This window comes from Lactuca serriola, chromosome 1, assembly GCF_051521515.1.
Source record: "Lactuca serriola cultivar US96UC23 chromosome 1, Lser_US96UC23_V15, whole genome shotgun sequence".
NCBI classification, from domain to species: domain Eukaryota; kingdom Viridiplantae; phylum Streptophyta; class Magnoliopsida; order Asterales; family Asteraceae; genus Lactuca; species Lactuca serriola.
Genome location: NC_136408.1, coordinates 24,807,261 through 24,819,923, shown reverse-complemented (window position 1 = coordinate 24,819,923; position 12,663 = coordinate 24,807,261). Strand labels below are relative to the sequence as shown.

The window sequence follows — 12,663 nt, the reverse complement described above, 5'->3', positions numbered from 1 at the left end:
CCACCAAGATTCAAACTTTATTCTTTCTGAAGCTAGATCAATAAGATTAGGGTTTGGATCCATAAACTCCAAGCCAAGCAATGCTTCCTCAAGGAACTCCTTCTTCCACCATATGCACCAAAAACTCACTAAATCACCAAAATGCTCATGAATCACTCAAATGGAGGCTTAAGGTCGATTTCTAGGTTTTAGAGGGATGAAGGTTGAAGATATTAGGGTTAGGCTATGAGATAAGGAGCTTAAATAGGGTCCAAGACCCTAAAATAGGGCTCAGGTCTGATCAGCGTACGCCCAACGTACATTTGGTACGCCTAACAAACTCCGAAGAACATTCACGACCACCCCTGGTTAGTACGCCCAGCGTACTTCCTTCTGCACTAGTACGCCCATCGTACGGTTTTTGTACACCCAGCATAACCGGCTAAGCCTGCAACCACCAAACTTCTGAAGGTCATAACTTCTTCGTTATAGATCCGTTTCCGACGATCCTTATATCCACGGAAAGGTAACGAGAAGCCCTACACTTCTATCAACTTTATTACTCCTGAAGCCCACTCGAACTCAAATCCAAAGTTCATGAAAAGCCCACACCAACGCCTTTAACAATGCATTTGGGCTCTAAAGCACAAACCAAACTCTTTTATCACACAACTGACCTTACCCATATCCTAAAAAGGCCTAAACCTTTATCCTTCAAAGCCTCAAAACCTTCTCACACTCGGATTAAGGCCCACAGGCCTTAAATCACAAAACAATCCGAAACAGGATGTTACATAGTTGCTTGTGCTTATGTGTTTACTTGATTGCTTGTTTGATTATATATGTCGACATATTGTGATGGTTCAAGTTGAGGCGATCCTACTTCGTGCTTTAGGCCAAGATATTAGGTGCATGTCGGCTATGATCCGTAAGCACGGGAGAGGAACCAGTCGTGGACTAGAGGCTCAGGTGAGCGGTTAGGTTGAGGTGGTAAGCCAACATACCCAAGGGAAATCTAGTCTTTGTGGATGTAGGCCTAGGGGCAATCCAATCATTGTAACTGTGGTCCTGATTTACGTGCATTGTGTGTGTATTGTGGTGTGTTGTATTTTGGGGAATTCACTAAGCTTTTGCTTACAGATGTGTATTAAATTTTTTATATTTTGCCATTTACATTTTATTTTATTTATTTATATTTTTTTATGATTTATATATCTTTTTTGAAATTTCATTCGAATATATTTTTTGGTGTTTTTTTATATTTTGTTCGTTTACATTTTTTTGACGTTTTTTTTAATATTTTTATAGTTTTTATTTTTTATTTTTTATTTTTTGTTAGAATATATTTTTAATTTTTTTATCTTTTCTTTTTTTATATTTTTTAAATCTTTTTATAAATATTTTTTGTATAAAAAATATAGAAAAGTTTGTTAAATGTCAGTATGATTAACACATATTAGATATAAAATTATTTATTATAATAGAGTTATTGTATAGGCTAACCGGAATTCGAAACAAGTGCCAATGGCTTCGAGTTCAACTTTTTTACTTTTAGAATTTTTTTCACTCTGTTCTGAATAACAAATGCTAATCAAAATTCCTATAACTTAAACACGTGTATCAATTTTTTCGAATTTATTTTTTTATTTTTAAAAATTTTGCTCGTTTTCAAGTTATATGGTTTCAAAGTATTCATTATATAATTTGAAACATGTTTATGAATTTCGATTAGCGTATCTAGTAACCTTATTAAATAAATAATTTTTAACATAATCTATGTTGGTAATATTCACATTTAATGAACTTTTTTTTTACAAAAGATATTTAAAAAAATATAAATAAACAAATCGTAAAAAAATTAAATATATTCAAACAAAATGTCAAAAAATTATTCAAAATAACTTCAAAAAAAATATAAAAGAACTAAATGTAAAAAACATTAAACAATATATTCAAAAAAATGTCAAATAAAATCTAAATAATAAAAAATTTTAATAAATAAAATAAAATGTAAGCGAAAAATATAAAAAATAAACAATATATATATATATATATATATATATATATATATATATATATATATATATGCTTAAGTTATTTTATCTGAACTAATTATTAATGTACATTTATCGTATGCTATAAGAATTACTAAGAGAATAAGTTGTTTAGCAATGCAAATACGTTCAAACTTACATTAATATCGTCATTTTCATGCATTCCACACATCGTTTTTCACTTATTTTCATTTTGACAGAATACGACCCAATAAAACATTCTGACAAAGATGAGAATAATAATAATAATAATAAGTGTATAATAACTTTATAAAAGATTTAATTAGTGAGAATATATGTTAATGATTATAGTTATGTAAGATTGAACGTATTTATATTTATCAAACAAAATATTTTTTTTATCATTCTCACACATACGATAGATATACAATATATGAAAGAAAAATAAAAATATAAAAAATAAGGGTAAATTTGTCACTAAAGATGTAGAGTGTAATTTTTTTAAACCAAATGTTTAAAGATTGAACAAGTGCTAATATGACTAAACCACATGGACCAAAACTGTAATTTACTCTAAAGTAAATATTGCTGTTTAATTAATTAGCTAACAAGAATAAAAACAATACAAATGACGTGGAAAGGAAAGAGCCACGAAATGCGACAGAATGAACAGAGAATATATTTTAATTAATCTCAAACCAAAAATCTTCCAACTAACCGACCACAAAACCACCGTTTAATTTTAAGTTGTAGTTTGAGTACTTGACAAAAGTTAATCTAAACTTAGTTTTTTGAATTATATTAAAAACCAGCAATTAAATTATAAAATATTATCATTTGTTGTAAAAAGAAATCTTTATTAAAACAAATAAATAAATTATTTAGTAATTTATAGCTTCAAAATCGTGATTACGATTCCTTAAACAAAGAAGTTGTAACAACTTTACAAAAGCCAATTTCCAAGAACCTACCCCTTTGTCCCCCGTTTTCTTCATATGTGCATGCACCATTCGATATTTGGATCTATATATATAATACATATATTTATAGATAATACACACACACACCCCACAAACTCACTTCAAATCATTCCAAATCTCCACTCATCTTTGAAGTTCGAAACCCTTCATCAAATCAAAACTTTGTTCTGTAAATCCGCCATGGAAGCACTCAATAGGTGCTCATCTGCTACTTCTTCTTCATCGGATTCATCAGACTCCTCACATTCGGGTCGGAAACCCCGAAACACTAACAAAACTCAAAGAATCAAGGGCCCATGGAGCTCTGAGGAGGACCGGATACTAACCCGACTAGTTGATTCATATGGAGCTCGGAACTGGTCGCTTATTAGCACCTACATAAAGGGTCGGTCTGGTAAGTCTTGTAGGCTCCGATGGTGCAACCAGCTGAGTCCCAATGTGCAGCACCTGCCATTTTCTCCGGCAGAGGATGAAACCATTTTGGCTGCTCACGCTCGGTATGGCAATAGGTGGGCTACCATTGCTCGGTTGCTCCCTGGCCGGACTGATAATGCAGTGAAGAATCATTGGAACTCGACGTTGAAGAGACGGCGAGTCGAGACCGACGCTACCACCAGGTCGGAGTCGGAGATGGAGCTTTTAAGATTCGGGACTACTTATACGTCGCCCGGGTCTGTGTGCAATGAGGATGCGGCGGCGGATGTAGATGATCCGATGACAACTCTTTCGTTGGCTCCACCGGGGATGGGCGGATATGGGTTGCCGGAGAAGAGAAATGAGAATCTGCCGGTGGAATTTTGGGACGTTATGAGAGGGGTGATTGCGAGGGAGGTCAGGGAATATGTGACGTCGTCGTTTCCTGAGACTTCTGGATTTCATTAACATTTGCTGGATTGTTTATTTACTTCTTTATTTGAAAATTCTTTTTATTTATTACTTGTTTTCTCACGCTAATTGAAAAATTCTTTGGCTGCTACTTCAAAATGTTCAATACAAATGTCTACTGAGTATAAGATACACTACGACATTGGCAATCCAATTGTTTTATGAAATAATTGAACACGGTAGAATGTCGAGATACATTCAATCGATTATATTTATTATAGTTAGGTATTCAATGGATTATATTTATTATAATCATGTATTATGTTGGTCCGTTTGATGAATGTAAAGTTTAATGATTATTTAGGTTATTGAGTCTAGGCAATATATTATTAATTTTATTTTAATTAAACTTTATTAATTATGAGGCCTAATTTTATATAATTAAATTAAACTTTATTAGTAAAATCCTCAAAATTATTAATCACTTATTTTAAATAATTTATTAATTAAAAGATTTTTTAGTTATATAAAATTATAATCATTGATTTACATAAATATGAAAAATTATATCACTTTATAATTTGTATTAATTTTATTTTAATTTTTTTTCTAATGTTTTTAGTTTAATGTAATTAGAGTGGAAAATTTAAAATGAATAATCAATAAGTTGACAAGTAACATGCATTAATTAGGAGACATAATAGGGTGACAAATGGCAAAAGAAAAATAAAATATGCATTAATTATGATGCCTAATTTTGTGACACATGTCAAAAAGAGAATAAAACTATTCTTTTTTTAAAATATGAAATTGTCACCTCATCATCCTAATCATATAATATAGTGTTATAAAACAACATGTGAAAATAAACAAATACCAAATATGAGGTTATAACACCTCTAATTTTTATATCATCTTTTTTATTTTCTTTTTTTTGTTTGTTAAATAATTATAAAAAATAAATATAAATTAATAATAATAATAATAATAATAATAATAATAATAATAATAATAATGGTAAAAAAAATAGATTATATAAGTCCAAGGTTCAAATGATATATTTTTTTTTGAAATCAGCTTTATAAGACAAATTTAGTTAAGGATTTAACTCATAAGAATATGGAACTCGAAGGGCCAAAACTGCCCAAACCGAAAACTTATTCTCTTCGGTTCGCACAAAGGGGGTTGTAAGAAGCCAACATTCAAAAGAACATCGTTTCCTTTCGTTACCACAACAACGCCTGGTAACATAACGTGCAAAACACGCAGATCAGGGGCGATGTTCCAGGCTTGCAACAACGTTTTTTGGTATGTCACATCAGAATAACACCGGTGAGCGTTACTCACACAGTACACCGTTAAGCTCCTAATAAAGTAAAATTTTAATATAAAGAAGTTACCAAATAAATAATTATTAATAAAAATGTCTTTTTATCGAACAATATTAAATTCAACGTATTAGGGTTGCTTTTAATATAAACAGTGTCGACAATACAATTGCTTTCATATAAAATAATGTCCGAGTTCAATTTGTATATAAACTTAAATTGCAACAAAGGGCAAACCAGTTAACAAAAATAGACAATCTACTATATTTTTATTGTCCACAATATATATATATATATATATATATATATATATATATATATATATATATATATATATATATATATATATATACTACTTTACCCATTTCTCCAATATATAATAACTTACAAAAATACTTATGTGACATTGTTTCAATTATTTTTCACTAGCCAATTAGGATTTATTTGATTTATCTTTTATGCACCATGAAAGTGAGCTTTGTTGGATATGATATCGAATGTCACTATAAAAAACTCCTTCAGAATGATACATGTCATCAAGAATTTGAGGGAAAGACCTTTGAGGTGGTATGGACATGTCATGAGAGGTTGCCATTATCGATAATAAGAAAGGTAGAGTCAATGATAATTGATGATAAGAAAAAATGGGAGGATAGTACGAGACTTGACATGAAAAAACTTTCTTTTGTAGAGGACATAATATCAGATTGGGGCATAGAGGCACAAACCATTAGGGTTATGGGTAGCCTCCCCTCTTTTATGTTTTTGTTATTTTGTTAATATTTTTTATTCATGCTTTTGTATATATGCTTGTATTATTATCATTCATATATACCTTTTGTTGCTCTTATTGACTTACACCCACTAGTTTGCCATTTGTTTGTTGCTTTTGCATGTTCACGAGGCGATATTGTTCTTTATAATACATCTAATGCTATTGGGTTATTGGTTTGCACATAACGGATGTCATTTATTTTGACAGTCACTCTTCCTATAATAAATACATGACTATCGACATCTACCTCTTATATTCTATTCTAATAAGATTCTATTGTATATAGTTTTTATTTGTTGTTATCGGAGCACCTCCGACTACACTATTGACCAAAACCCATATATGTTATACTCTAATTATTATTTTATCATATATTCATTGTAATCCCCAAAAGTTTTTAAAATTTAACTCCATTTACTTCTAAGATTTTTAAATTTTTTACCATTATCTTTTAGGTTACATTACATCTTTTTGTCGAACACAACCAGGTTGTATATATGACAGTTTCAAATGAAAATTATGTTAGAAGAAGATAATGATAAAATTTCTAAAAATTTGGGAAGTAATCAAGTTAGAAGTTGAATTATAAGAACTTTGGACGATTACAATGTCATGATACAAAAATAGCAGAGTATGGTGAGTTTTGATACTTAAGCTTATGATGTCGAATTATTACTACACTTAATTTTACATACTATCTAACTAGCTATTTGACTAAAGATAATGTACATTTTCGTAAATATTATAGCACAAACAGCCAGGTATCGATCTCAAGGAACGGATTCAGTTATTTAATCTAATTGCTACTAAATTAACCTAAATGCCTAAACAAAACTTTAAAAGGTATTTATCTGATTTTGTAAGTTCAGAAAAACTTAATTACTCAACTATCAAATTCAATCAATGACTAAAATCACTCTTGTTTAGTTTGAATCAACTTTTACTTAATGGTTAACTATTAATTATGGATAATTCAAGCTGGTTACCAGTTAATATATTATTAGCAATTCAAGTCCAAATTTACTAATATGAAATAATTCATGCAGAGCTATGCACGGTCACACATAATTTAACACAAAATCAATTATTAATTATGAGTGGGGCTATGTAAGATTGATTTAAACAAACACAATTGTAGTCACAATATATGTTCTCCAGCACATCTAAACTTTATACTTTAATCACTTAAATAAGATTGGTAAGATCGTAGCTCTAGAAATTCAATGGTCATTAAATTACTAGGTGTCAATTTCATGCAATTTAATATTAACTAAGCTACACAGAACATGAATTTAAGCAATTTAAGTATCAAATTGTAACATGTTGGGTATTAATAATCAAACACAAGCATTCAACCAACTAGAAAAATCCATCATTAATTAACTAATCCATGAATTCAAGTTTCATCTAGCTAAACAGAGGTAGCTAGATTCAGCTACTCATGGCTGAAACCAAACACACAAATTCAATAATTAAAAACATAGTCAATTGTACCAAATTAAACTTGGAAGTTATAATCTTCAACTTCTTCTTCTTCCTTGGGTGCTAAGCTCAATTCCTCTGCCTTAAAGTCCTCCAGAAAATCGTTTTTAGAACCCTTTAATCTCCCCAAAAGTCTCCTCAACGTAAGCACCCAAGGTATATATAATATTCGTGATTTTTATACTCCACTTCGTGAATTTGGATGAATCCTTATCGGGCAAGAACTTGACTTCCCGTGTACTTATCTTCTAGAATCACCATCTCCACGTCGTGTAAGTGAAGTCCACGACGTGAATTTAGCTTTTCGTTGGGATTTTCTTCTCGTTAATTCTTCAATCCTCCAATGTTCTGCCACTTGCCACTTTTGGTCCTTATTTCTTCAACATTCCTCATTTTGGCTGCAAAACATAATTCAATATTATAAGTACCACTTATCTTTGCAAATAACCAAAATTAATCAAAATGTACTAAAATATTTCCTAAAAAGGTGTATAAATATGGCAATATCATCTTATATATATATATATATATATATATATATATATATATATATATATATATATATATATATATATATATATATATATATATATGAAAAAAATAATAGGAATGGATCATTATGGACATCATAATTTTTTTTTTCTGTTCACTCACATTTCGAATTTCGGATTCCGAATTGAAATTTCATATTTTTAATAAAAATAATGTGGAATATCAAGAACAAATATGAAATTTGATAAACAATAAATACTTTATTTTTATTAAAATTTAATAAAACTAAACAAAATAACAAATGGAAGTATATACCTTAGTACCGCTGAAATAACTGATAAAATTTTTCCTTTTTTTTTTAATAAAAAATCTCTTAAATCTAAATAACAAGTCTGAAGTTTCAAAGATAGTAGCCATTTTTAAATATTAAAAGTAACAATTACTTATATTAATAAACTCATTAATAATGGTTTAATTGCAAAGAGTTTTGTAATAACCTTAAATATTAAATAAATTGAAAAGAAAACAATAAAAGGATAAAGATGAAAGTTGAATAATGCGTATGTAAAAGTTTTAAAATAATTATTCTGGGTTGAGGATGTCGGTTGAGAATGTGGGTTTGCAGAAAGGTGGCATTGTCGCTTGTTTGTGTGCGCTTCGGGGCCCCATTCCCGCTTTCTTCTTTGTCACACTTCTAGTCATGCTATAAACGTGTTTCAACTTTCAACTAATAACACATCCTTTTCTAAAACTAAAATATTCGACTGAATCCGCTCCTATGTGGCTAATATATCATATGTATTTTCTCTTTCTCATAAATGACAATTTGGCTAACTTGGAATAATTAATTCATTAACATAATTAACTTTTACAAAGAATCACAACGGAGATCGCAAGCACATTGCCGGTGTCAAATTTCCAATTAATATTATTGTTATACTCAAAATATCAATTTTTTAATAAAAAATTGTAAAAAAAAAAAAACGACTGAATGAGTCAACGTTTGTTAGTGGATTACTAGCATGTTGGATTTCGGCCCACAAAATATTTAGGGTCCATTTGATAACAAGTTGACCGGGTCAGCAATTTTGGTAGATTCGGTCCTAATCAGCTCGTTTGATAAAGCCCAAGAATTACTGACTCGGTCTGCAACAGCCGACCAAACTTCTTACTCGGTCAATCAAAAGAATCTGATTTACTAAAACAGTGACACGATAATCCCCTTTCTACCCATCGTCACTCTCTTCTTCCTCAATCACTAAACTAGAACTCACTCATGCCACTCTTTCCTCCGTTCAGGCTACACCGTGCTCCTCCACCTTCATCGACATCCAACGACCCACCATCTCCGCTGACATCCTACGACCCACCATCTCCGCCACAACAAGCAAGTCCGCGAATCTGAGACCTCAAGTCGATTTCTCCAAATCGTTTCCCACATCCCACTTCGTCCACAACCACAACTCAAAAAAAGCTTCTTTGAGTTCGATTATAGATATCCCAGGCGGCTTCTTTGATTTCGATTAACTTGTAAGAATCTTGATTTCTCATATTTTTCATTGTTGAGTTCAATTATAGTTGTAAAATTCGATTAATAGTTAATTATTGCTTTGTTGTTGTTGAATTGCTTGTTGAATATTTCGATTAACTGTGAATATTGGCTGATTTTAGTTGTAAATTGAAAGAAGTATACAACGAGGAGGTGCTTTTCCTCATATTGCTACTTACAAAAAAAGTATTTGTTTTGGCTGCTTTAGTTGTAAATTGAATCAGGTTTTGTTGAATCATAACTCGAGAAATTATGAAGTATTTGAACTCTAAGGAAATTAGGAGTTAGTACCTCCTGTACTTTTTAATGTTCTAGATTTGGGATTGAGATCTTTATGGCATCTTCATTTTTTATGTTCTTTTTGCATAGGTTTAATATATCATGTATTTTAATTGCCTTTGTTCTATTTTTCCAATTATCCCAGAAAGATGATTTGTTTAAAGTTATTAAAATTGACCGTGTTCACTTGTAGCAAAGGAACACAAAGTCAATAGAGATCAAAATTTATTTGAAGAGACAAAATTCAAGCCTACAAATGATTTGTTGGTGAGGCTATAAAGCTGCAAGTGTTTGCAATTCTCATAGGATTTTAGCCTTTTCTTAAAAGATAGAAGTGAGGTTATTTGTAGGTTTTTTCATTTAGGATTTAATATAAAGTTATGATGACCATGTAAGTAACTTTTGAGGTTTTGAATTAATACACATATCTTCCTCTTACATACTTGGTTTCTAAATTCTTTTTAATATATTTTATAAAAAGTTCTAATGTTAAAAACCATTTTTAAACCTTATATTATAAGTAAAGATTTTTTTAGTTTATATTGCATACATTTCAATTAAATATTTCATAAAAAATATACATTTTATTTGGCACAAAACAAACAGAAGGATAAAATTGTCATTTTTATCAGTCAGCACTGTCAGTCAAATCTGTAATCAAACAATATGATCCGGGTCAAAGGCAGACGCAGTCAGATCTTCAGACTCAGTCAGGCCTTACTCAGTCAGATCTGGCTCAATTCTGACTGACTCAATTAACAGCTATCAAACAGACCCTTAGCTTGAATCTTAAATTTAAATGGGTTAAACCCAAACTCAGAACAATTCTTCTTCTTTACCCGGAATTATACCCGCCACAATCTCCATTTCTTTTTATAGCATGTTTCTTATGTTGAATAAATTTAGAGTTTCTCTAATAATCAATCTCCATCCCGGTAACTATTATTTGCAAATACTTTTATTGTATTAAATTAAATATCGAATTAAATATCTTCTCACAGTACAAAAGAATCACCAAAAGGTGTGTGCCACTTAATTGCCCATTTTCTCATTAAACTAACGTATGAATATATACAGAAAACTAGGTTATAGCCGTTTACAAAACTAAATAATTTTTTTAGTAAAAACTTATACTTACATACATCTATGACTAAATCATTGTAATTTTTTTAGTGCACGACTATAGGCATTGTAATTTTAGAAAAATCTATAAAATTGTTAAATTTTCTTTTTTTAGTCCTAAAAACCAATATACAACATTGGATCCCTTTAGAATACTATGAGAAAGATAGAGAACAAGCACATAGTCAGAACTTGATGACTTGAAACTATCACTACAAGTTGGGAAAATGACTATTGAGGGTAACTAACTGTTGCGTTTGTTCTCATTTGTTCTCTTTCATTTTTTTTGTACTCAGTATATTATCGAACTTGTTGTTTGTGTTCACCATAACCCCTTTGACTGACTTTTGACTTGTGATAGCCGGTCAAAGGGTTATTATGGTGAACACAAACAACAAGTTCGATGGTATAGTGAGTACAAAAAACGGAAAGGGACCAAATGAGAACAAATGCAACAGTTGATTACCCTCCTGATTCATTTTCCCTTTACTTATTTACAGCAAATTCCACATCATCTCTTGTTGATATTAATGACTTTATGAGATTCATTCTTACTTCTCTTCAAAACATAACCCACGAAAGAACATTATTCATATATGTACAACTTTCTAATGCACTTGAATATTAATTTGGGGAATCTTGACTAAGCAGGTGCATTTCATGACTACATTTACATTTCCAATCAAATGATTTATCGTATCATGGATTCTAGACAAGTCTACAAACAAGTGGAATCATAAGTACCATGATTTTTGAGTTTACTTAGCTTTAAGATCGAATTCATGGGATAAAATACAACTTCAATATGTACAATATCATGCAGCTTTTGCAGACACATCACCATAATATACCTTGAGGTAAACGTTTATGCTGATAGATACACCTCTCATACACAGTCATATCCTTTTCCAAAGAGGTGTTGACAGCTAACCACAGTAAGCATAGCATAGACCATGTTTAACGAAGTTACCCCTCCGAAACGCTATTCATATACGTTATGGCCAAATAAGGTTGCAGTCTTTCATAATTTTGCAACTTTAATTTCATTTAACTTTTTGGGGAAAATGACTCAAGAGGGTAACTAACTGTTGAGTTTGTTCTCATTTGACCCATTTCCCTTTTTTTGTATTCAGTATACCATCGAACTTGTTGTTTGTGTTCACCATAACCCTTTGACCGACTATTACAGGTCAAAAGGGTTATGGTGAACACAAACAACAAGTTCAACGGTATATTGGGTGCAAAAAAGGAAAAGGACCAAATGAAAACAAGCGCAACAGTTAGTTACCCTCAAGAGTCATTTTCCCCTACAAGTTAGTTGACATCCTATTGAATAGACAAAACTACAAGTTTGGTCCCTGTGGTATTCAAAAAACCTTAGATAGGGTCCAAAAAGTTTCCAACTCGCATGGAAGGTCCAAAATCAAGGTTTTTCTATGTTTTTGGTCCATAATACACTTGAAAAGTTGATTTTACCTTTTCATTTCTTTTTTCTATTTTATTTATTTATTTTGTTATTTAAATAATTAAAAATAAAAATAAAATCGCACCCAACCCTCTCTTTCTCTCTCTCTCACTCTCTCTTGATTCATACAAATACAGACAAGGCTAAATGAGATAAACATGAAGATTTGAACTAGATTCAACACAAACATACAAAAACGTCAAATTATTTTTCCATAGATAATCTATTTAATTAAGATTTAAAATAACACACAAACTCTAGATTTTTCATAGTTAATCTTGTGTTTATCTCACAGCTAAGCTACAAATGCCAGAAATTAGGGGAAATAAATCGATATCTTTCCTTAAAACACGAACAGACACATACACTCCA

General features: G+C 30.7%; 1 protein-coding gene across 1 annotated transcript; it reads left to right on the top strand.

Annotated features, from left to right (window-relative positions):
- Nucleotides 1-3,041: 3,041 nt before the first annotated feature.
- On the top strand, nucleotides 3,042-3,950 carry LOC145076048 (transcription factor MYB56-like). Its single transcript, XM_079022076.1, has one exon. It carries the CDS (start codon nucleotides 3,155-3,157, stop codon nucleotides 3,854-3,856), a length of 702 nt encoding a protein of 233 aa, XP_078878202.1. The 5' UTR covers nucleotides 3,042-3,154; the 3' UTR covers nucleotides 3,857-3,950.
- Nucleotides 3,951-12,663: the final 8,713 nt, after the last annotated feature.